Source organism: Seriola lalandi, unplaced genomic scaffold (genome assembly GCF_002814215.2).
Source record: "Seriola lalandi dorsalis isolate HSWRI2012SDOR001 ecotype SW California unplaced genomic scaffold, Sedor1 jcf7180002054697, whole genome shotgun sequence".
Taxonomy (NCBI): Eukaryota; Metazoa; Chordata; class Actinopteri; order Carangiformes; family Carangidae; genus Seriola; species Seriola lalandi.
In genome coordinates, this window is record NW_019525250.1 from 74,762 (window position 1) to 101,756 (window position 26,995).

Consider the following 26,995-nt stretch of genomic DNA (forward strand, 5'->3'; position numbering starts at 1 on the left):
AAAATCTCTGGGAGAGCTGACCAAAATGTCATGACAGGGAATGATAGTCTGATTAAGACATGTCAACAATAAGGATGATTGATTTTATGTAGCCTAACTGTAGATATAATAATAAGCCAGCACAGCTTGAGTGTGGTGATTGGCTACAAGAGCTCTCACTCAAAGGCTCAACCATCTTGGGAGAGCTTTACAAGTAAAGCTTCCCACACTGGAAAAACTTGGATATCCAGAGATCAATAAATATTGTAAGGACAAAGTCCCTATTTATCAGTGAACCCTCTTGTGTACAAGAGAAAACTGTGTCCTATTACTCATTCTAGCACATTCTGCAGTCAATGCAAATTGCCATTACAAAACTAATGAGGGCTCTACTCTGTTTAACTAATGGTGGCATTGCAATGCTTGTTTACCTTTCAATACATCATCTGTGACATCATGACTGCAACTGCAGTTGAATCTTTTTACCAAATATGGGCAAATGATGAACGGGTGCAACACTCATGTATGTAGCAATAATAAAAAATAAAATAAAATAAAAAAAACATTAAAAAAGGGGGGGAAAATGTACATTTTTACAATATATTTTAATTCACTGGCTTATTGCAACACACCATAATGTTTTAGGTTAGTTGTTGAATGGCTGTTAGGCTTAGTGTATTTTGTTGTGTATTGCAGCCTATATTAGCCTATGTGTCTTTTCACCAGGGGTCCTCAGACATGGGCTGATTTAAATAACCTGTTACAGATTGTGATCAACTAATTGTCCAGATAACTCTGTAAAACCATATTTGTAACAGACAGCATATCCATCACTAATTCTTTGCAAAATAATATATAAGCGCATGCTATTTATACAGTTTTTCTTTTTATAAACCAAAGTATTCACATCTAATTTGTTCACAAAATGTTATTTTTATTACCCGTTTCCTAATATTATTGAGGGGTTGTCAGTTTTTTCAGTATTTCGTCAGAAAGTAAAATCGTGTAATTTAGCTGTTATTTAAATATATTAATTTACAACCACAAATTAAATTTTGTGATCGACGTAATGCTCACGGCTTTAGTTGTAGACGTGTGTGTGATAGGCTGCAATGCTGGCAGCTGAAAGGAAACCATTGCAAGCATTTCATTTTCACAAAAACATTTCAGTGCACGTCCTACTTGTAAACCTCTACAGCAGGGCGATTTTGCGCGTTCCCGCGACTCTCGCCATAGAAAACAAAGCTGAACGTCTTCCATAACAGCTAGGGGTGCAGACTTGAGGAATATCCGAATTTATTCTGGATACATCATGCTGAATATGGATTTACAGTGGGTGTAGCATCGTTGGAGACCGAGCCTTCTCGGCTGGGGTGACGGCAGGACATTAGCGAAACCGACGAAAATAACATCAGTGTGTTTTTTTCTCGGGGTGCTTTGTCTTGTCCACCTAACGATAGCAAACCATCATTCCCATTTTAATTGCAAGATATTCAGCTAGTGATCACTAGCTGCTGCCGGGATGTATCATCATGTTGTCACCTAAAAGTAACTGCTAGGACATCGGATTGTGAAGGAAAAGCAGAAAAACCTCGCCGAGGTCCCAACGGGTTGTCACCGGGACCTGAATCTGTGTTAGCCACAGTCGCAGAACCCACTGTTTTCGGCGATATGGCGGAGCAGGGCTACTCATCTTGGTGAGTGCGCACAGGCATAGCACTGCCGAATAGCAACAGCTAACGTTAGCTGCTACTACTGCCAAGCCTGATTGATATAGGTCACTAAACCAATGAATTATTTTTCTGACAATTCACAGAAATACTTGGCTCTTTACGCCGACGCTTTTAGATACATTCAACGCCGTATAGAGAGCAAAATGTCACTCATCTAAGTATTTTTCCTGCAGCTCTGATGTTGCTAACAGCTAACTTGAGCTGGGTGTTTAGCTAGCAGCCCTACCAGCTGATGCTAACGCTAATGTCTTTGGTCAATTCCAATGGTGCTATTGTGAGTGAATGCTAACGAGCTAGCTGCCTCGCTAACCGCTCGTTAAGCTTATTGGGTTAGCAAGTTGGTGAATGAATACTTCGCTCATATCATCAGCGTTTGCTATCTGAAAATTGTAATTTTGTTTAATAATTGCAACGTTGCATGACGTTGTGGGGCAGATTAGTGGACGTTAGCTGTGCCAGTAAATTAACGTTAGCTGATTAAATGGCTAGCAGTCGTCGTCGTCCCGCTGCACACAATAACAAAGGTTCTGCCGTAGAGCTAGGCTAGCTAACTGGCATCGCAGTTATGTACCAAAATGCCAGTTTCAGCGTGAGCTTGGTATTGTGACACACGACAGGTTGGTACAAATCGAGTTTAAAGAGTTGTGGGGTACACTCAGTGGTTAACGGTATAGTTCATTTTTAGTGTTTGGTAAAGAACAGACTAAATGAAACCAGACAGAGATGATGTGATCACTGAATTGCGTTGTCCCCAGGAATGAAAAGGAACTGACTTCGTTGAGGCCTTGCTAATTAATGAAGGCTGAATTGTGCCTGTTTGATCCACGGGTTGAGTGTTTGTAATGATCGTTTATAGAACAACATCCTATTATGTATGAATAGTCCAAACCAAAGATTCTCCAAGACCAGAGTAGGCTCATTGAATGGTAGGGGTCCACAGAGATGCAGTGTAGTGATCGTATAGGTTTGTCTGACTCTTATTTTATGTCAACATTTTTTGTGACTTTCTGTTTCTCTTTGTCCATCTTTATTTTTTTTTTGTCACATCAATTGTATGACTTTTATTGCAAGAAATTGCATACATGAAGAGAAGTCCAACCACTGCAGAATTTCCACTTTGATGTAGGATTAAGCCAAAGACTTCTTATTAAGACAGACATGTCACATTTATTAACTTTTAATTCGTCATCTGCTTCATCTGGTGTATTGATACAGTTCTATTTATGTTATATTTGACTTGCATGGTGTGAGGTTAGGGGGCAGCTTTTGTCACATCCATTTTAACTATCAATATTCAGCTGGTAGGAAACAGCAGTAGTTTTATCTGGGAATTGCAACTGACAGCCATTGTTTAGGAAAAATCTATCTGCTGGGTTCAGTTTTTGCTCCCCAGAGTTATCCTCTAACATTTATTCAGTAATATTTGGGTGATGTTGATTTTTCATTGTTCTTTTTGAGAGGTTCCTTGTATTGTTTGAGGTGGTAACTGGAAAACTGTTTACATGTGATGGCCTCATAGACACTGTCAAAATACAAAATTATTGCAGTGTGAGTGTAGTGGATAAGTTTGTAGCCAATAACAGCTGCATTTTTACATTTTCAGGATGGAGTAAAAAAGGGCTTTGTCTAAAACCCCAAACAGAGTTGATCTTATGTTTAATTGACATTTTAGGTTTTTCATTGGAAAGGTTTACATGGAGTTCACATTTTACATTGATGGATTGTGACAGACATTTTCAAATGATCAGAGGACAATGACACAAACCCCTAAAGATGCAGCTTAGGGCCCCATTTAGACTTATACATTTGGGCTTTTGCATATTATCAACACTTTATATTAATAAGAATTGTTATCTTGATTCTTCTTGATTCTACTTATAGCTTTTGCCAGTCTTGCTTAAGTTGGCAGGAATTTTGGTTGCCTTTCAACTTGCTGGGTAGATCACTCTAAGGATGGCATTTACACCTGGCTTAAAGCTGATCACAGAGCAAAACAGACTTTATCTGAATGTAGTCAAATTTATCTGATTGCATTACACCTGCTATTAACATATGTTTTTCCTTATCCAGATACAGATCATATTTCATTGCCAGGTGGAAATACTTTCTAAAATAAAAGGGGTCTTGACTTGGTAAGCCAAACTTAGCTCAAAGGGAATTACAAGGAAAAGCAACTAGGCTCCATTAAAGGGAAAAAAAGAGAAATCTACTGTCCAGCAGCTTCAGAATTGTCTTGTATACATATTTTAGCTTCTAGTGTTTATGTTAAATTAGACTAAACATGTCTTGGGTCATTGATTGTATGGAGCATATTAATATTAAATTAGGTTTAGGATTGCAAGTAATGATTATTTTCATTATCGATTAATCTTTTTTGATTCATAGATTTGCTGTAAAATGCTTTATAATGAATTACAATTCCTCACAGACCAAGGTGACATCTTAAAATGTCTTGCTATGTCCGACCAATTGTCCAAAATCCAAAGATATTCATATTACAGTAATTTGTAAGAAACTATATTTCGTATTTCAGATCTAAAAAATATTTGACATTTTTGATTAAACAGAAATGACTGAAACAACTGCTTGATTATTAAAATAGGTCTCAATTAACGTTCTGCCGCTCAGTTAATAAATTAATCGACTAATCAATGTAGTTGTATATAAGGTTGACCTTTTCATCTAACATAGCCTGTGAAGATAACAAACGGATGTAGTTGTTAAAATGTTGGTGTATTAAATAACCCAACCTCCCGTACAGAAATAAATCCTGCCTGATTCGGGCTTGAGTGTGTAGTTGTTTGTGTTATTGTGCAAGCTAAGCAGAAAAATATTATTAAGGACAGTGACCATCAATTGTGCCAGAAATAACCTAAATGTCACTGAGGAGCTTCAGAGATGAATAATGAGTAAAGGCACCGTTATAGTTGACACTAAATCGAAGCTGGAACGTTCACACTGGCACCATTTTTGCTTTTCAACCAAATTGTTAAAAATATCGCACGGCTTTTCACACTGTTCCTCAAAATACAGTCATCTGCAGTTATACAACAGTGTCAAATGACTGGTTGCTTTCCTACGTATGTCCTTTTAATTTGAATCAGTGTCAGGTGAGACATAAAGTGACAGGCTGTTAAACGGAGCTGAAGCTGACAATGTTCGAACCAGGAAAATACCTGTAATATTGCATTCAGCGTGCTTATAATTGTGGTCAAGATTTGCTGATGGTGTTGCAGCTGCTTTGTTAATTGTGCCACATCATCCAACTTCATTACCTCTGTATTTTTGTGAACATCACCTGGTTAGTAAATGGGGTTTTCACTTCACATCTACACCAGTGAGGTAAAACAGCTCAATAACCATTATATTTGATAATCCGCTACATTTCAGTTTTTTTTTTTAACAAAGGATAACATAGGATATAATATAAAATTTATTTGTAAATGTTATCTTTGCCAATTTTGTCTTTTTTCTTATTCTGCCCTCGTCTCTGTCACTGTTTAGCAGGACAGGAGGTGCAAAACTGCCTCCAGTTTAGCTTGAAACTTGAAAGCAGAAATACAAACACCCACAGATTTGTGACTTACCTTATTCGTAATAAGGAGTAGTTCTGCTTAATTAGTATTTAATAAAATGCCAATCAGTAAGCACAGGGATAAATAATGTACTTTCCAGTATAAGTGGTATTTGGTTAAAAGAAGTCTTAGAGACAGGCTTGTAATGAAAGTGTGCATACAAACACTTGGTTAAGGTGTTGTGCTCAGCAGAGTTTGCAAGTTGTGCTGTGTACAATTAGATTTAGAACTACTGTATTATGGCCTGGATAAATTGCAAATAAGTAAACCACAGCAATCGTTATTAAGCTTTGTGGTAACCCACGGGCTAATGTACAGCTCTGAAGATGTCTCATTTGAAAGCTGGCAAGTTGTAGTTTGGCGCTGCTTTGAACAGCCTTCACAGCAGCAGGTAGCTTTACAGCTTGTTTGATTCCCAGCGATACGTAAAGTGCTTTTACCATCACACTGGTGATACGTGATGGTGAAAGGAGTAGTTTTCACTTAGTTTCACTTCCTCCAGTTTTCAGTCTTTTGCATGTGGTTAGTTTAGAACATCTCAATCCTCACAATAAAGGTGAAATGTGGTGCGCACTGAAATTCATCTAGCAACTACACAGTCACATAAGCATGACAGGAAAGAGCAGACCTATGCAATTGTCATGTAGTATTTCATTTTACTTGACCATCCAGGCAAATGTCAAATGCTGTGTGGAACTTCTCTCTATGTTTCAGCGTGGTGAATCTCATCATTTAAAAAAACACTTCCCTAGATTCGTTAAATTCTGCTATAATTTGCCACCACAGAGAGATCCATTATAACCATTGTAAAATATTGGCCCTCATTCAGTGTAATATTCATTCATAATTTTTGCTGTAGCCATTGTTTTCAACCAAATTGCTGTGACTCTGCTTTGGTTTAGCATCTCAGTTATCGGAGAGCCAAATGGTTCAAACTTAGTTATCTTCAGGCGTGGTTGTACAAGTGTGATTACGTGGCAAGTGCACACAATTATGTCCTGTAAAATTTCGATTATGACTGAGAAAGAACTTGATGATGTGAAGAGGGAGAGAAGTGGTAGGCATGACGATCATGTCAACAATCGAAGGTAAATATGATGTGATCCTATGGAGTAATTACTGCTGTGCTGTGGGCAAAGATCTTCTCATCAAAACCTACCTTTGTTGATTGTAATGAACGAATGCTTAAAGGCATGCATGTTGTAAAGTTACCAAGTCTGTCTTAACTAAATCTTTCTGTTGGGTATGAAAACTTACCTGTTTATACTAGGTGACAAATTGACAAAGACTGTCCATTACATTACATTACAGCACTGGGATTGTTTTATTGTAACTACTTCTTGTCCAGTCTAATGTTGCAGACTCCTGCAGCGTTAGAATCTCTTTGTAACACACGGGTAGACAAAGGTGTCCCCTGACTTCATGGCCGAGCTGGTGTTCAATATGGGTTTTACACTCCTTGGTCCTCTTGATAAAAAGGAGATCATATAGTGAAACCACTTTGCCCACACACACTTCCATGTTGAGCCTCCAATGCAAAAACCATCACACCCACATCTATCGGACTGAAAGTGGAAGATTGTGCTTAGTAGTATGTGCAGGATTTCCCATTCTTACTCTAGGTTATGCTTGAGTGGAGAATAACTGCAAAGATTCATTTTAGTTTTTGCGAAATGCCGAAAGCAATCACAGGTACCCACAAGAAGCTTTCACGGTTGGTTGTTGATCAAAATCACCATTAATACATTTTCAGTCATCAGATTAATAAATGGATTGTTTTATCAGTTAATTCTCTAGTTTGTATGGACGATTGATTCATAGGCATTGCTGTCCATGTGTAGATGAAGTCTTTTTGACGTAACACACAGTGATCCCTATGAAGCAAACATGGAGAATGTTACCACATTTCAGTGTCCATGCCACATTTTATTGAGGCTACCAGCTAAAACCATCACTGCAGCTTGCTTTTGCTTCCTGTCAAGACGTTTTAGAAGTGTGTCATGGTTCTTACAAGTGTGGCTGAGGTTGTTGTGTAGTACGTTTTGAGTCGCTGTCATCTGCTGTCTTGGTAAAGTTACCTTAGCTCATGCACACAGAGATTATTAGCTAACATGTGCCACTATATTTGCCATTAACAACAACAGACTTTCTTTTCTGCAAATAAACCTGCAGGAGAGAAAGGAAGGTTAAGAGATGACTGTTCTGTGTTTAGAATAGCTTACCAGAAAAGTTTCACACATGCCTTTCACCAATTTTATAAGGCCTTATTAGAAATGTATTCTTAAATATGCCCTTTTAATGGTATTAGCAAATAATACGTTTTCTTTCAGGAATGTTGAATGAGATGACGGGTGCAGGTCTGTATTGACAGCATGCACTAATTCCAAAATATATTTTTCCCCTGTCTTTGGTCTTTTTTATTAATAAATTTAAGAGGAAAAAAACATCTTTCCTCAGGAAACATGGTTATTAAGATCTAATCCCAAAATCCTATTATCAAGACCATCCACAGTACAATTTAATTCAAGCTCAGCCTTCTTAAACAAGCATTCACACAACTCACTAAGCAGGTAATGTTGAAAATGTTGATTTCTGCACATTTAAAATAAGACTACACATGATGAACAGTGATATCTACTCTTGAGGAGCCTTTGTAGTCCTTGTAAGGACAATACGTGGGACATAAAAGAACAAAAATTACAGCAAACACTGTCTCATACCCACTTTTAGGTCTTCTGTTATGGATGTTACAATTGCATAGACACGACTAAGATGGCAGTATTCTCAGCTTAGAGCACAAGTTGACCTGTTTGACCCTGAAGGATTACTGAGACACCTGTTGCCTGTGTCCTGAACAGAAGCAGCACTCATGATTATTCTTCAGAACGTTAAGGCCTAAGTAGTTTTAATTTGGAGACACAGTAGACTAACCCATCTCAAATGTTGAGGCTGAGGTTTTCACTGATGATGGTGATCATGCGCTCTAAGAAAATTAACAACATGATAAGATCCAGACCTCAGCCTTGATAGGTGTTACATGCAGCTAGTATAGCTCTGTGTTTTCCCTAAAAGACTCTGAGGAGGTTATGCTGCAGGCCATCCTTGTGACTCTGAGCTGAGGCGTGAACCATGTAATTGTAACATCATGGACAAACCCAACCCAGGACATCATATGCTATGTTATATTCTTCTTTCTAAGTTGAACTCTCATCAACACACATTCAAACAAACAAAACAAAAATGCCACAGAAGAAGAATGTAAATACAACTAGAGCAGCAATGCAGGGAGCAAAGAGGTCACACTCCATCACAAATGACATTCTTGTTCCTGAAGGATGTAGCCCGTTATATCCACAAGTGGATGAAAAAGTGGAGGCAGATAAATGTTGGATCCCCACTGGAGGTCCAGCAGCAACTCCACCCAGTGGTTACTGTATGCTTATGTAAATGGTCGCACAAGTAAAATTGATATATATGCAAGGGGCTCACAGTTTTTCAGTTTGATTATAGTAGTGTCCGCATGTGTGTTTCAAGACCGATCTGAGTAAGATATGGTTTTTGGAAACTCAGTCCTAAATGTCCACACCTCACAGGGGCAGCATTTGCAAAAGTCTTTATTGTGGCCTGGTGACCTGGCCCTTAGTGGTCAAGTCATGCATGCAACTGGCTTGATGGAGGACGGTATTGGAATTGTGTTATTGAAAACCTAGTCTGTCAGTGAACAAGGACGTCTTATGGCACTTTGGGCTGCCATCCAGCCCCTCAACAGTCCGGGATTGTATTTTGTTTTTAAATGTTCCATTCATCTATCTCACCCATGTTCTACAGGCTTCTGTGCACAGAATTCAGACGAACCAGTTCGATACTAGAATATGAATTAGGGCTGTGGTAGATAAAACTAGCTGTCTATCTGCTTGCTGTGTTGACAATGAGGCAGTGACATCATTAGTATCTGTGTGGAGATGGACAAGGTCAGTTTCTTAATTGCTTTCTTAATGCTTGAAGCCAAACTGTTGGTAAGACATTTAACCCATTTAGGTTACAGCCTACAAAGAAGGAGCACTTTCCTGAATACGGTGTCATATTTGTATCGGCTGTATTGTTAGATGTTTATTATAGCCTTGGTCTTGGGTCAAGCATACCAGGCCCCATTGTAATTTGACGTGACTTTAAAGATGATGCCTGCTGAGTGTGTTTTTCAGTCATTAAGTAAAGGCCTGTATTGCACAAACAAGACCAGGGCAGAGCTACATGATGCAGCATTGTCCTGGTGTCCTGTTTCCACAGTGAACTACATGTTACCCCTCCCCTCCAAGACACCCTGTAGTCATTCCTGTACTAGTAAATGAATGAAAGAGACAAGAGATCCTTGCTTCTTTTTCCCCAGCACCACAATGAAACCTGTGAATTCTTGTGTCACATGCGCACCAGAATGAAAAATGATTCAAAGTCTTTTTATGCAAGGGCTGTTTTCTATGTCGCTACTCGGGAGAAAACTAGTATTGCAGCCCAGCGACAGTCAGAACTGAAACAGTATTCACTGCATGCCAGCAGAAAAGGACACATTCCAGTTGCAGGGCCTGATATGTCTACACATGTGGCATAATACTTTCTTTAGTAACTTGTTAGTAGATACTCTCTGATTTCTTTGACCAAACCACGCATATTCTCATGAGCCCTGTTCATACAATGATAGTACTTATTGTGTTATTCATTATGTTTATGCTCTGACGCCAGGGTGTTCTACATGGCTATTGTAAATTACCTTGTGTAAATATTTTGGTAGTTTATATCTTATCTGTACCGTTAATGAGCCAGGCATGCAGACCTGTTCTTATCAATGTAATTAAACAAAAAAAGAACTTTCAGTGAATTTGGATTGCACCTGTTATATCGAGTTTTGCCGGCATTGCCAACACAAAGTGAAATGCAGCCTGCATGACACAGTATGTTGCAGAGGAAGCCCATTCATATTCTCTGTATGTTGCCTCACAGTGACCGAGTAAGGACTGAGTTGCTGGCTACAGCTGTAGTAGAGGGGGAGACATTTATGCCTTTGAAAAGATCCAAGAAACAATGACTTACAGATGTTAATTCGACACATTTATTTTTTTGCAGATCTATAGCTTGTAGTGTAACCAATATGCTCTTAGTGTCATCCAGTCAGTGTTGGCAGCAGTCAACTTTTGATTGTTCCTCTACTTGTTTTCCTGTGTGCTTTTTAAGACTTCCTCTCTGGCATTTTGTCACCCTCTGTATACCAAAGCTTTGACCCCCTTTCTTTCACTTACTGTTCTCTAAATGATAAACACTCAGGAGTTTACAGCAAGCAGTAAATTCAGCAGCTCAACATTTATGGACTATTATCCTCACATATATAGTGTAGCCTGATTGATACTGAGCCAATCCAGATATGAGTTTAAAAACTCCAAAAAAATAATAATTGGGTGAAATTCCTTTAATTCTTTTTTAACATAACATAAACAAATATTTGTGATCAAGAATTCCTTAAATTGGTGGGGTATTTTTGTGCTGAGAGTGACATTTTACTGTGAAAAACCACTCAAACATATCATATTTCTGCACTGTAATTTCTTAATACTTGTTGGCCAACATATTCATTGATACTGATACATCTACAAGCTAATATTGATAGACATAGAAGCCTAACCTCTACCTAGCCTCTACCTTTGAATCATTGCAATCACTCTTACGTAATAACTGTCAGGTGTACGGTTACACATAATTTTGCATGGGAAACATTGCATTGTGGGTTTGTTAGCAGCTGTGTGTTCATGCCTTTTTTTAAATTCCATTGTGGGAAGTTTTAAGGGCACAATAGAGATTTTGGATCAGTGATGATGACATTATTAGGGGCATAGGTTTTTTGTGCGTTTTGTTTGTTTTTTTTTGTTGTTTTGAACTTCATGTCCCACCCATGCCCAGAGATTTTGACAGGTCACGACAGATGGGTAAGGATTAGGGTCAAATCTGCACCTCTCACCTGAAGTCAGCACTACACAATGCCAGCCTTGTCTTTGCCCCAGAGAAGAAAGCCCTGCATTATAAGGTGGCATGTCAAGTGTACGCAGTGTCAAGGCCCCAGATCATTGATATGGGAATAATTTGGTGCTTAGACACAGCATCAGTGTGCAAACTAGCAGCCTGATTCCACACGGTCTGATAAAACATTGAGATTACTTTATGCTCAATTTAGAAGATTAATTAGATGTGTAATCTTACAACCTCTGTTTGTTTAACTGATAAACAGAATAAAAAAGGAGCTGGATGAGTGAAGATCTTAAGCCATACTCAAGACAGTGCAGCTCATCTTTCCTAGACCATAACAAAGATACTAGCCGTCTTCAAACTGAAGTGTATGGAATTTCTTTTAACAGCAACCCTGGGCAGAGGACATGCATTATGTTGTCTTTCACCAGGTCCTCCTTATTTTGTCTAGTCTTTCTCACAATAACACAAACATTATAACACACAAATGTACTCGCCTAGTTTTTTTTTTTTTTTTCATAAAAAGGGAACCTGTAGTACCTTTTTGTGTTAAAAACATTTTGGAGCACAGCCACAAGTCTGAACTAATTCTTTGTCAACAGCTGTTGCAGTGATATGAGGATCCAAAAATGCACAGATAGAACCAGGAGAGTTAGAGCTTTCAAATAATGTATGGTTTCATCAAGGTTGTGTGAAGTCTGGCACACACCAGAACACACCTGAGGTAGCACTACCGAGGCCAAAGCGTCCCACTGGTAGGAGAGTGCATTTTAAAAGGCTAACGCAGATTAGAATTTATAATAAATATTCATTTTAATTAAGTAGCTAAACAACAGTAAGGTACTGTACAAAAGAGACGTGTAAAACAATTTTTATGTAAAAAGGATAAGACTGTTCAGTGCACCCAACTTAAATCAATGGATCTAATCAAAATTAAAAAGACACCAAAAAAATCAAAACCTTACTGCTGTCGTGAGCTGAGACTTCCTTCCTTTTGTAGACAGTTTCCAATTTGCCTAGGACCGTATGGATCCCATTTGCTTTATTGATTTTCACAATCAATAACTTGCAAAAAATTTGCAATTCTTATTTTACTATCGAATTGTTTCACTCTCAGTTCTTCGCTGCTCTGTTGGCTGTAATTATGAGGCCCAGTCACCTCGGGGGAACAGAATATGTTCAACTCAGTGTAACACAGCAACAATTTCATGTAGCGTGCAGCATCAGTACGTTGTGCACTGTTACAACATACGTTAGATATATTTTCATGTTGCATTAGATTTTCTCTTAGATGGTCACTAGAAAGAATTTTTGTATGCTGTGATTAAAATCCAACAGTTGAACTGAACTGTGCTGATCCCTTTGAATACACAACGCACAAGTCACTCTGCTATTGTATGAAATGGATCTACTGCTCTTATGTACTCGCTGTTATACGGTATATATAAATGTACATACTTCATGATGTTTACTCTATAACATTTGTTCTGCCCTGCATATAAATTTTAGTTGTCAGAATATTTTTTGCTTTTCTACTTCAGAGGGGGAAATGTGGCTTGTGTGCAGAGATTCAAGTTGGTGCAGATAAAATTGCCACAACCAGTGTGAGATTGTCAAAGTACAGAATCTGAAATGATCGACTAAAATTACAGTTGCATACTTGTCTCCAATTTTGTTATTTTCCACAGCATGGTGGATATAAAAAAAAAAATATGCAGAGAACTGTGCCACCATGATGTATTCTGATGTCAGGCTGATGGTTGGTATGTGTATATGGGCGTGCACTCTTCAGCTGAATTGATTATAGAGCAGAATCCAGTAGAAAAACCACCTTTATTCCAAGAGAAAAGGATACTTGCACAATTCACCACAGTTAAACAGCTACAAGGGTAGTTTTTTCTGCCCCTGTAGTTTACTGCTCTTGAAGTTCAGGACTCTTCTATAATTCAGGTTAACATAGACGTCTCTGTTTTGAAAGTAGCCAACTTAATAACTGTACTTGTTTTGTTTATTAAAACAAAAATAGCATGTCCTAAAAAAAAAAAAAAAAAAAAAAAGAAAATAGGATTGGTCAAACAGATAACACAAAGTCTTTCGCATCAGATGGGGATAGAACTCAAACAACAGGTGTTTTTACCTACCTCAACGTGTAATGAATGTGTAATATGCTCAAAAAATCAAAGGTTCTGGCAAAAGTCAACTAACCGGGTTTTTGTAGTGCATGAAAGATTCTAGTTAGGACCAACAAAAGGAGGAAGCTGCAGATCAGCAAGGGCTTGAAGTGTTTGGTCTTTAGAGAATACCATTTGTGTATTTAAGGCTTATTGACTTTGCAGCTGTTTTATGTGATATTAATGGAAGTGACAACTTGTGTTCAGTGTGTTGTCAGTAAGAAGACAGTTGTTATGGAAACTGTGTTTTTTGGTAGAAAAAGCACAGTTTATATTTGTCTTCAACATTAAATAGGTGGTACCAGTTACCAGTTTCACGACAGTCTTCTGTGCACGGAACCTCACATTTGTATTTCTCTCTCTTCTCCTCAGGGCCTACTCCCTAGTTGACTCCAGCCAGGTGTCCACCTTCCTCATCTCCATCCTTCTCATCGTCTATGGCAGCTTCAGGTGAGTGTCAACAAATAAACAATTCGCCTCAGCTGTCAAGAGGATAGAGGGCAGTGACTTGCAGAGCACATCTTGTTCCTTAAATAAGTTTATACTCTTAACTTGTTCCCATGCCAGTCACTTTTGTTTTTTTTAGACAACAAAATTAAGGATGTGTTTTAATAAAGCTTGGGTTTATAGGGAAAAAAGATATTTTGTTTGGTTTGTTCCAGTAAATATGAGAAAAATGCCACATTCATTTATTTGCCAAGCAGTTGATATATGGACCTGGTTCACAGGCGTAAATCTAGTTATATTGTACATTGTTTGTGTAATGTAAAAAAACAAAAACAAAAAAATACTTGTTGCAGCAGGCAGCAGTGTTGGGCTGTCTTATAGTCCAAGTGTACACTCTGAGCAGTAGGTGTAACATGATTTTGGTGCATTATGTGCACTGAAAAGGATCTACAATACTGCACCTAATGGTCTTTTGATTGATTTAGTTGCATTAGGATATTGGCCAAAACACATTTATTTTAGAGGAGCGGTACTATCAGGTAAATGGCTCCATGGAGTTCGATTCATAGGCAGAATAGTGAGCAGGTATTTTTTCATTCTCCCATCTAAATCAGCCAGGTGTCTTTGTCTCAGTCAAACTGTATCTGCACTAATAGGTGAGCTGTTGATGCAAACCTGGCACACATCAGACAAAAAGTTGTTTGGGGCGCATTATGGTCATTTGGTGGATTGTAGCTATTATTTGGGAGTCACGACTGCTCCGATCAAGTTTCACTGAGCTCATTCTAGTCTGTTGCTTTCAGGAGATGAAATCATTTACAGTCTGTGCTTTTCCTTCCACGTGTTTTTAAGTGCATTTTCAATTTGCGCATAAAAACGTTTTTATGCTTGGCTAAAACTAAATTTATTGGAAGTAGACTTGAAGAATAAGTCATGATGGACATGAAGCATGAAGCAAACAAAAATATTGCGACAGATGAAAACAATAAGAGGACCTTATATTCCTTAAATAAATACATGAATACTGAAACATAAATGCCATATTTCCATCAAGTGTTCTACATGGTTTTGCATCATTTTAGGTTTGAATGGTACTTTCTTTTTTAATCATGCTATCTCATTGTACCATCTTCTTCTTTCATGGTTTAATGGCACCAGACAGGAAGACAAGTATGCATTAATTTAAATTTTCTTCTGACAATTTTCTGGAAATTCACTTCAAATTTGTGCTAAATTTGGATGGAGATGTGACTATGGAGATGTTTCAAGATTCTCTACTTTGCACTGTAAATGAGATGTTTCCTGTCATATGAGACAGTTTTACTTGTTATGGTGGGAAAAGCACAAATGTTACTAATAACATGAATAACATAAATACTAATAACATGACAATGACTCTGTTTTAGGCAAGTCTCCCTGTAAGCAATGACAGTGACAGATCCTTAAAATGAACTGATGTTGTTCACATATGGTCTTTCTACTAAAGGCCCATTTCCTGCAAATTGATTTTGACTGTATTCAGGACTGTGCCAGATGTCAGCAGGCAAAAAAAAAAACCCAAAACGAAATGGTGATATTTTGTGGTGTGGGTTGATGTCAGCAACGCACTTCTTTAGTTTTCAGTGTAGTGACAGAGTTCACTTAAGGTTCCCGCTCTCTCTAAAGTTTAGCCATACTTGGCTATTTTATGTCAACATTTTCCTTTTTCACTTAAACTCTGTAATCAACATAAAGGAAATGAAGATTTTTTTTACCTTCCCCAAAGAAGACGGATATATTTATATGCAATAAGAGCCACCAGGAGTCACAATCTCTGATTCATTCACTGTAAGACAGGAGCTATACAGCCCTATACCTCATATTAACAGTTTACATACTTTTGAGGTTTTCATTACTGATGCTTGTGTCCAAACACACTCTCCTGCTCTCTGCCCTCTCCTCTCTTTCTTTCCCTTTCTACTGCAGGTCATTAAACATGGATTGTGAGAACCAGGAGAAGGATAAAGATGGTAACCCCTCAACAACGGGGTCTTTCAATAACAGCAACACAAACAACAGTGAGTGTTACATACACTGCAAGGCCTGAAATACACAGACAACATGTTTTTCTTGGACTTACAAGTAATCGCTCATAATTGGTTCACTGTTCAGCTTGTGACCTTTTTTTTAAAGCCATAAAGCCATTGTATATGTGTATTTTTTGTTTTCTTGTGAGTTGAAATCCTCCTCACTCTGATGTATGTATTGTTTTGCAGGTATTCAGACTATAGACTCCACACAGGCCCTGTTCCTGCCCATAGGAGCCTCTGTGTCTCTGCTAGTCATGTTCTTCTTCTTTGACTCGGTACAGGTGGTCTTCACCATCTGCACTGCAGGTAACTGCTGCTCTTGAACATATCACAAGAACACTACAGCTGTAGAATCAACATATTCTGTTCAAAAAGTGACACTCCGGGGAAGGCCTCTTCTCTGTGCTGATTATTGAAACTGTAAAGACCATTAGCTGCCCCATTAAGCTAACAGAAAACAACTGTAACAAGCAGTTAAGGTGTCTAAGGCCTTTGGTCTCACTGCTGTGTTGTTTGTTCTTCTCCTCAGTTCTTGCAACAATTGCATTTGCATTCCTCTTGTTGCCAATGTGCCAGTATCTGACCAGACCCTGCTCCCCACAGAACAAGTAAGGAATCATGTGGATTCTTTGTTTCTTTATATTGAATTTTTTGTTGCACAGACTGCTCCACGCTGTTTTGTATGACCCATAAAGCGCTTTGATTCAGGCTATCAGTATATCAATTGTGCAGCAAAAGTCAGATCTGTTTAAAGCGCGGATATCATGTCTTTGGAGAATAAAAAAAAAAGCAACTGTCTGTGAGGCTTAATGGCTGTAAGTCGGAAATGAATTTTGTTATGTGGGTGAATTAGCCCTTTAACATTTGTCTTTTCACTTGATGCATACAAATCATTTTTAATAACCTTTTGACTCACGTATCTGGGTGTATGAGCTCTTTCAGGCTCAAGCAATAGTAAAGCACAAGGAATTACCAACAATACAACCCATCTACTCAATACCCGATATGAACACCTCCTCTCTTGTTACAGATTCAGAGCCTCTGATCGAGTTTCAGTGAACCTTTGTCTGCTTTACAGTACCAAACCCTTCTAACCCAAAACTCTTTTCTGCAGTGATTAGTTTGTAGTTATTTTGTGCATCTTGGCGTACTCTTAAGTAAAGGCAGCACAGGCTATATTTTGCATATTTATCATTTATGCATCTCGGGGGTCATTTCAGATGTATTTAGATAAAATCCAGATGAGATGAAAGTCTCAGACTTTTGGACCCCACGTTTATGTGTTTCCATTGGCCAAATTACAAATGTGATTGTGATCCGTCCTGCTTTTCTCAGGCTACAGGAAAATCAGGGTCTTCCCCACTCCCGTCCAGAGGGTGGTGGTAATGTACCCGAAACACACGGATGAATCTTTTATTATGAATCATGAGTGAGAGGCTTTCACTAACTCCACTCCCTCACCCATAGGGAGTGGAGTGTGCAAATGCTGCTCAGTGATAAAATCTGTCTGTAAATGTTTGCTGGAATTTTCGTGTGGTTCTTGTTTATTGCAGGATTTCATTTGGCTGCTGTGGGCGTTTCACTCTGGCCGAGCTCCTGTCCTTCTCCCTCTCGGTTATGTTGGTGCTCATCTGGGTGCTGACTGGACACTGGCTGCTCATGGACGGTGCGTTGCTCTGTCATGACTCTCAGAAAATTGTTGCAAGGTTCACAGAAAATCACTGTACAGCAGGTTGTGTTCTGTGGATCCTGTGTGGTTCACATTTATGACATTAATGGATGTTGGAGGTATGCAGCAGTAAAGAGTAATGAGAAGTATTAAAATATCTACACAGAATAGTCTCTTAATTTTTCAAGTAACAAACTATTACAAAAGGGTAATTGTGTGTGGGTCGAAGCACTATTGGCAGAGTCGCTAGCTATACTGCCAGTAGGAAAAACATTAAACCATCGCAATTTTCAATGAAGGCAAGAGTCTGGACTTAATTCAATTTTCATCATCTCCGGTGGAAGAAGGAACTTCACATGTCTCACTGTTTTCACGCTCTTGCTGCAGTGTGCTGCATGCTAACACAGGAGGAATCTACTAATGTTTGTCAGCTGCTATACAAAACATAACTGACATTTAAATCAACTGGTCTTGATCAAAGATGGTGTCTTCTTGAAGCAATGACGAAGCAGAGAAAAGTGTGTGGGTGTGTGCAGTTCTTTTATTTCACTCAGATGAATGTAAGACTTTGAAACAAATTCCTGGCAGTCTCATTCAGTCATCTGAACAATGCAGCACTGAGAGAAATGACAACATTTCTTCATTAAAACCCCCCAAAAACACGCACAAATGAAATTTGATGCAGCTTACTTGAATTGAGAGTCAATTTTAAAATGTAAATTGAATGTAAATCAGAACATCATCCCAAAAATCAAAATGTGATCATAAAAATCGTAAAACATTTCCACACGTGCTTGACATTCTTACTGTGTCCTTGCATGGAAACTGGTAAAATCATTTTTTATTTTTTATTCTGTAATAAACAAGCCAGAAATAGCACACTCTGAGTAGTAACAAAACAAGGACAGAAAAAAAGTAAAAAGCAAAATACTTTAATCCATGCAGAAAGCAAAAAAAAAAAAGATAAATAAAACATACTATGAAGATGTTTCAGTGCCCTTCATGGTTCAAGTTGCCATTACACCTGGTTGAAATAAATGAATGCAAAATGCAGCCATTAGAATAAACATATACTCTTGTTTTATTGACGCAAATTGAAAAGCGTGACATGCCCCATGTTTGACCTCCACATCTCATGTCAGGAGGTCGCACCTCATGCACTGAAAAATGAAGTAGGACAAGAGGAGAGAACTTTCATCAGATTACTCTCTCTGATTAATTAGGCCTGCTTGCACAGTAATTAATGTTTCTTAAATAAATGTGATAAAATCAGTTCCCATGTTACTATTTCAGCTCATTTCTGCTAAAATTAGGAATTGTGTTTTTAACTGTCGTTTTTTTTTCCCCCTTTCCCTGCAGCTTTAGCCATGGGTTTGTGTGTCGCCATGATAGCCTTCGTGCGGCTTCCCAGTCTGAAGGTGTCTTGCCTGCTGCTGTCAGGACTGCTCATTTATGATGTGTTCTGGGTACGAAATGCTCCCATCCCAAACTTCACCTGCATCACAACAGACACATGAGCGATTGCCATGAGTTAAAGCAAATATATGAGGACACAATCAATAATATCCCTCTATCAGTATATTTTACAAAGCAGTAATGATTCAGCCTTTGCATTTTCTATCTGAAAATCCCTGAGCAGCATGTTTGGAAGACACACCATTGATAGCAGTGATAGCCACAATGGCTGAACAAATACAGGAGAGCTACTTACAGAACCTAAATCTTCTCAACTCGAAAATTCAAAGAAATGATTCAGAATAATCGCTGAGAAGAAGGTGAGAATGTTATAAAGGACAGAAATGTCTCTTTGAGAGACTAAGATGAAAAGAAACTAAGATGAGCATCACTGTTCCGGCTTAAGTGTAGTTGTCTTTTTCTGGCACTGGTTGATTTACATGTGGTTTATTAGCCACTATTGAATTGTCACAACTTTGGATCGGCACCTGCACTGAGCACAAAACACAAAAGTAATGGCCACTTAACAGCAAATGTGTCACCACCAATGGAGCAAATGCTTCCACCCAAGGAGAAGTAGTATCTAATGAATGAGGGTGTGCATCAGTCGATTAGTGGGTAACTAAGGTAGGAATTCATGATTTTATGTGTTGTTTAAAAAAAAAACTGCAGGTGTATTTTTTCTGTAATTTCCATAATGAAACCACTGAGCCTATTAATCAGTTTAGATTACAGATCGATCTGAGCGTATTAAAGCTCATGGGGATCAAGAGCAACACATGGCAGTTTCAGATATATTTTCTACTTCATTCAGATAATAATGGTTGTGTCATTACTTCTCAGGTAGGAATAAAGATGAGTACCAGTGTCTCTGTCAAAAAAGACGCCTAGGAGAAATGTCTCACTACAGAGAACTGCCAGACATTCTCTCAGATTTTCCCATCACAGGGAAATTTCATATATAACATTAAAATAGAGGAAAAAGACATTTTCACACTCAGATACTTCTGGTAATGTTCTGCCACTGAGCACATTTCCTGCAATTGCTCTCCTTGTTCGCATACTGGGCTCCTAGCAACCTGCCAGCACACCACTGCCTTCAATGTTATTTCCCCACAGACACTGATCATTTATGTTCACAATAATGTGATAATAGACAAACCTTAGATTCATTAGATGATTGAATATCTGCTCTTTATTGTCTGCTGAGAGTGCATTCTTGTGAGGTTTATGACAGTTGGTAAGACAGAATAAATGATAATAAAACATAATTTGGGCTCTGGTAATGATGGTGTGACGAGCATATGTCAAGGTGACTGTCTAAATCGCCTCCTTATTTTTCCCTCCAGGTGTTCTTCTCAGCCTACATCTTCAATAGTAATGTGATGGTCAAAGTTGCCACCCAACCTGCTGAAAATCCCATAGATGTTCTGTCCAGGAAGCTCCACTTGGGGCCAGGGATGGGCCGTGATGTCCCCCGCCTCTCACTACCTGGCAAACTGGTCTTTCCTAGGTAAGACTGATGTAACCACAGAGAGAAAAGCAGGTAGTGGAGTGTGGGATTTTTACGCATTAATCCAGGATCTTTCACTCCTCTGCCGTTGATCAGGTTCTGCTGTGAGTTTGCGCTCTGAAACACTGCATCCCAGTTATGTCGCTATGTCTTCTCTGGTATTTGAAATTTAGTTTTCTGCCATGCTATTGGCAAGGCTTTGGATATGGCAGCACTGGTCCATCACTTTGTTCTGTGGTGACATATCTTAACCACTGTTGGCTTAAAATTTGGTACAGCCCTCAGAGGATGTATTCTGAAGGTTTTGGTAATCCCCTGACTTTTCATTCAGTACCAAACTCCATTCAGAATTTGCATCACAGGATACCTCTAAAAGTACTGACTTTAATTTGAAATGAATTCCAACATAGCATTGTAACATGCTAAATGCTACATGCTAAATGTCATCCAGTAGCTGCTAATGGAGCTGAAACTGAGTTAATTGACAGAAAATTAATTTGCAACGATCCACAAAATAGTAGCTACATTCATTTTGGGGGAAAGGCAAAACGCCAAACATTCCTTACATGCAAATACTCAGTTCTGAGGATTCACTGCTTTTCTTTGTCTAATGTGATAATTAACTGAATATATTTATGGTTCGGACTGTTAGTTGGACATAACAAGATATCTGAAAATGCCATCTTGTGGTTTAGGAAATTCTGACATTTTACAACCTTTTTTGGAATTTTACAGACCAAACAAATAATTGGGAAATGGTCATTAGTTGCAGCTCTGGTTGTTTCCATGCATGTTAACATTTTAACATTGATATGTTAATAGTGAGCAGCAGCACAGCTGAAGAACACTGTGCAGGACAATGTAGAGCTGTCTTAAAAGAGGCACTATTCAGTGGATAATCCGTTTCAAACACAAAGTAGTCTTTACTTTGATGCCACCCCAAGGCCAAACGATTGTTGCCTGACTAGTGGTAAAAAGATAAGAATCATAATATTTTCTGTCAGTTTTTCCTTGATTCAAAAATGTAGTTTTTCTGCTGTAATGAGCATTATAGACTCATGGTGCAGCTATCTTGACTAAAGGCTTCTCTTTGGCTCACATCTGATACCTGGTTGGATTTCAGAAAGAAGTGATGAAACACAAATGATACACATGGGATTTGGGGTGCTTGCATTGTTCAGCCACCGTTATCCCAGTGCTTATGCATTCAAGCATTTAAGACCTATCTCTGCCTTCTTTTTCCATCCATGCAGTTCCACAGGAAGTCACTTCTCAATGCTGGGAATAGGAGACATTGTGATGCCGGGGCTGCTGCTATGTTTCGTCTTGCGGTATGACAACTATAAGAAGCAAGCAAATGGGGAAGTCCCAGGACCTGGTAACATGTCCGGACGCATGCAGCGCGTGTCCTATTTCCACTGCACTCTCATCGGATACTTTGTGGGTAAGCAAACAATCAATGAACGGATGGATGTAAAAGGTCAAGGGTTTGTTTCAGTGTTAGGTGTGTTTGGAGGTGATAGTTGAACATTTTGATGTGGGATCTTTCAGATGGTTAACTTTGGATCTCAATTTTCCCATCTTTTTTTTTTTCCTTGACCTTTGATAATAGATTGAAGAAAAAAAAAAAAACTGATAATGTGATTGATGTGTGACTCTGTCTTCAGGCCTGCTGACTGCCACTGTGGCCTCCAGGATCCATCGTGCTGCTCAGCCCGCTCTGCTTTACCTGGTGCCCTTCACCCTGCTGCCTCTGCTCACTATGGCCTACCTGAAGGTACACTGATGGGATGGGACAGCTGTAGTAATTCATTTGCAAGAGATGAAAGTTTAATTTCATCTCTTGCAGTTTTGCAGAATTGAGCAAGTTTTTTTTTTTTTTTTATTGTGTAATTCATGCAAAGGACAACTTAACAGCTCTGTCCTTAAAAACAGATAGATATGTAAATATTCCAGGTGGATTAATGGAGTTTTCTTGTTACAATTCTGCTGTTTCTTTTAATTATTATTATTTAACTGATGTTATTCTCTCATCCATCCCATTGATGTTATTTTTTTCATGTAATGAACTGGCTGTAATAGCTTATTCTTCTAACTTCAGAAATACAAACAGTCGCTCATACAGGAACAGGAAAGTTATGAAACACACACACATCTATACGCCTATTTCTCCTTTTCTCCTCCATTTTAGATCAGACAGTAGAGTCACTAGAGAGCAACTCATCACTGATCCCTGTTCTGAGAAATAATTACTCAGGGAGTTTTAGAAAGCTAAGTAGAATGAGAGAATATGTGCACATGCGTATAAATGGTAAAGAGGTTGCTGTTTGATTTTAGTAAAAAGTGGAACAAATGTTTTCTTGGCTGACCCACTCAGCTAAGATGTATCAGGAAATATTTGATTCAAGGCTCATGACTAGTGTCTGATCGGTGTTTGTGGTCCACAGGGGGATTTGCGGCGCATGTGGTCCGAGCCCTTCCATGCCAAGACCAGCAGCTCTCGCTTCCTGGAGGTATGATGTACCCTGGGATAATCGACCAGCGCGGGGAGGACTGCGGATCCTTTCCCTTATTTAGAGGGAAGGAGAGAGGGTGCACTCACAGTGAGGCCATGTTGTCATCACTTGTTCATGCTTTCCGCCAATCTTCTGTGAAAACCCTCAGAAGGACACCAGTGTGTGGATCACAATGCCCCAACACGACTCATCTTTGGTCCCCACATCCTCCCCCGTTTCATCTCCGCTTCCTCTTTTTTTGTTTATTTCCTCTTCATTATAGCACATCCTGCCTGTGCTGTTTTTGTTCTGCCCCCCTCCCGCTCTCTTTTTTTTTCCTTTTTCCCACTCTTCTATACTGGTCTCATTTGCCACTTCCCTCCCGTGGCCTGCTCCATTCGACAGGCCTCTTCTCTCTCTCTCTCTCTTCGTTTTCCTTCTTTCTCTGCGTCTCTAATTTCCTCTGCATCTGCTCGTCACCGACTCAGATGAACTCGAGGGCCAGACCTCCCCCGTTTTTGTGGACTTACAGTTGTGAGACATGGCTGGGGTTTATATATATTTTTTTAGCATTGTCGTGGTCATTATTATTATTATTAATATTATTATTATTATGGAACGATTTAAACAAACGTTGAAGAGGCGGAGTGCTGCAGTGGCCCAGGACAGTGCTCGGGAGCAGCGTCACAGTGAAGGAGAAGAGTCTTCCCCCTCCATCCGTCTCCCTCTTTCCTCCCCGCTTTCTTCATCTGTTCTCTTCATCATCCCTCAACGATGGCTTCTCCCTGGCACTCCCACCCTCTGCCGACACTCCCTGCGATGAGCCCTACCCTCCTCCTCTCTGTTCATCTGCTGTCCCCATTCCCCACCCTCACAGATAACTATGTATTTTATTTAGAAAAGTTTTATTCTTGGCATATACAGAAATGATGCATTATAAATTGTTAAGCTGTCCCCAGTGTTTGAGGGGCCGCTGCTATTTGTATATATGTGTACACATGTATTTGCGGTATATTGAGTTTGTATTTGTGTTCGGGAGCATGTTGTATAGGGTGGGAAACTGACGCCAGCTAACAGCCCAAGTTTGGTGAAGTTTGGCTGCCGAGTCGACCGGTGGGCTTCCATCACCCAGAGGTTGTTTTCTAAAGTTTGTTGGCTTGTGTGATAGAAACATAGCTGATGGATTTTTGGAAGAAAAAAAAACAAAAAAAAAAACATCTTCATCAGTGGCTGGTTAATGAAAAAGTTAGTTTCCTGCTCTAGTGTTAGTGTGTGTGTGTGTGTGTGTGTGTGTGTGTGTGTGTGTGTGTGTGTGTGTGTGTGTGTGCGTGTGTGTGTGTGAAAAACAGATGAGTGAATGTTTGTTTTACTTGGTTTTAATTTGAAATCATGAACTTGTTAAACAGTGACAATAGTCAGGTTTCCAGTGAGCTGGGTGTGTTGGATCGAACTGTCACAAACACATGACGTGTCTAATGGAAACAGTTTGTGTTTCATCTTGTAAAATTCACTGAAAATTTATGCTCAACAGGGGTCAATTTTCTTTCTTTTTTTTTTTATCAGTCTTTCTGCGGACAGGTGGAAATGTAAACAGTGTTTTGTTTTTTCAAATAAATGAATGTTGAATTAATTTTAAAGTATGCTATATTTTCATCATGAAACCTCAACATACATCAAGCTGGGTTTTGTACTGAATTTCTGTTGTGCACATCCTGAATTTACACATCTTTACGGCCATGATAGCACTAAAAGCATCTTATGTCAGCTTTCTCAAGTCTCTGTCTGAGCACGATTATATCAAATCAGTTTCTATATACTTTGACAAAAGACAAGCACATTTCATCTGAACTTTGTAAATGTCCGTGTTTCACCTCTGTCGATGAAGACCTGACTATTGTGAAAGTTTGGACTAGAAGCCTGGAGATGAAGGTCAGTGGGATATGAAGACGCACTGTGGTTGGATACATGTGCAGTTACAGATAAAAGGTTCTCTGGGTGGACAGTTAAGTGTCTCCGTGCGTGTGCATATATGTGTGTGTATGTATGTGGGCCTGATCAAATAACATCAAGTCTGGACCTAGGCAGGAGAGAAAATCAGTTGTGCCCTTCAGAAAACAAAAATGAAAATCAGAAATTAAAGCTAACCCTTAGGATGTTTTTGCTTTCACCATCTGGTACCCAACAGTCTTAGATCTTTTTTTTTTTTTTTTTGTCCTTCCACTGTTTTGTGGTGCTTGTCAGTTAATATCTAATGTATACTGGAAAAAGTGCGAGTGAGCGCACGGCAGAGATGTACGGACAACGCAGTTTGCTGGCTTTTTGTTTTTTTACTTTTTTATGCTATCTGGCCGTGCATGTGAAGTGTACAGTGTATCATTTCTCAAGACTGCATTAAGAGGGCTACTGCAGTTTTGAGTCTGCTGGCCGACAACGAGGCACTGGACCTATGGGCTTGCATCAGTGGGTGGGACAAAGGCTGCAAGTCAGAAAGACTGCAATTGGTCAGCTCTGACCTCCTCCAGCTGATCCACAGAGACTGAATATTATGACCTGAATGCTGTCAGGTCGGGCGTCCGGCCTGCCGCTCAATGCAGTTGTCTGCCTGGACATTATGGAACCACAAACCCCCATCACCTCTTCATGGACATGGAAAGAAAATATATAGATTTATATACATATATATATGTATATATAGATATATATATATATACATATACATACATATATACATATATATGTGTGTGTATATATACATATATAAATGACTGATGACGATCATGGTGATGACAAAAAAAAAGTTTCTTTTTTTATAGAAAATTGATTTTTCTTTTTACCCCGTTGTTTGTAAGATTTTTTTCTTTAGTGCTTTAGTTTTTTTTTTTATTTGACTTTCCACCTCTTCTCCCCTCCAGCAGAGGACTCCAGCTCTGTTGGTGCATTGATATTACGGCTGAATGGATTCTGTATAGAAAAATGGTGAATAAAATAAATTAAGAACTGTGTAGTGAAACATGAATCCTGAAGTGCTTGATCTAAAACACTTTGTCTCCTTTTAACCCCTCCCTCTGCCCTTGCCCCTTCTTTCCCTCCTTGTTCAGGATTCTGCTGTAAATAAACATGACTCTAACTGTAACACCTGTGTGTCTGTTTCATTGTGTGATTCACCTGGATAATAAAGCCTTATTCAGATCTGTTTAGGATCTCCTTTTGACATTAGCAGCATTAGGCTAATGCCAGAAATAATACTCTCCTGACGACCCTTAACCTCTGTGAACCTTTAGAAAAAATAAGTAAATACTGTTATATGTTTGATTTACAATACATTAAGGAAAAGATGGCACTCCAGTTTTTATGCCTTCCCATACTATGATATTTTTATACCTTATACGATGATTTATTTGTGGGGCAACTCGATGGTACAATGGTTAGAACTGGCAACTCACAGTGACAAGGTTCTGGATTCAGACCCCGGACGTTTAGTGTAGATAGAATGTTCTCTGTGTGCCTGCGTTGGTTCTCTCCAGGTTCTCTGGCTTCCTCCCACTGTCCAGAGACATGCGCATTAGGTTAATTGGCAAATCTAATGACTATACTATGACTTTTTTTATGCCTTACTATACTGTAAGGTTTTTATGACTTAATATACAATGACTTTCTTATGTCATACTATACTATGACATTTTTTATGTCTTACTATACTACGTCGTTTTTGTGACTTTATGCCTTACTATACTATGAATTTTTATACCTTATGATACTATGCCTTACTCTACGATGCTGTTTTATGACTTTTATGCCTTACTCTACAATGACGTTTTTATGACTTTTATGCCTTAATATACCACGTTTTTGTGACTTTTTATGCCTCACTATATTATGA

General features: G+C 38.9%; 1 protein-coding gene across 1 annotated transcript; it reads left to right on the plus strand.

Moving 5' to 3' along the window:
• The first annotated feature begins 1,144 nt into the window (after positions 1–1,144).
• On the plus strand, positions 1,145–26,248 carry sppl3 (signal peptide peptidase 3). Its single transcript, XM_023424029.2, has 11 exons — positions 1,145–1,676; positions 13,840–13,917; positions 15,880–15,971; positions 16,170–16,289; positions 16,513–16,591; positions 17,537–17,649; positions 19,012–19,118; positions 20,457–20,620; positions 21,874–22,064; positions 22,288–22,397; positions 23,068–26,248. Exons 1-11 carry the CDS (start codon positions 1,651–1,653, stop codon positions 23,137–23,139), a joined length of 1,152 nt encoding a protein of 383 aa, XP_023279797.1. The 5' UTR covers positions 1,145–1,650; the 3' UTR covers positions 23,140–26,248.
• The last annotated feature ends 747 nt before the right edge of the window (positions 26,249–26,995 follow it).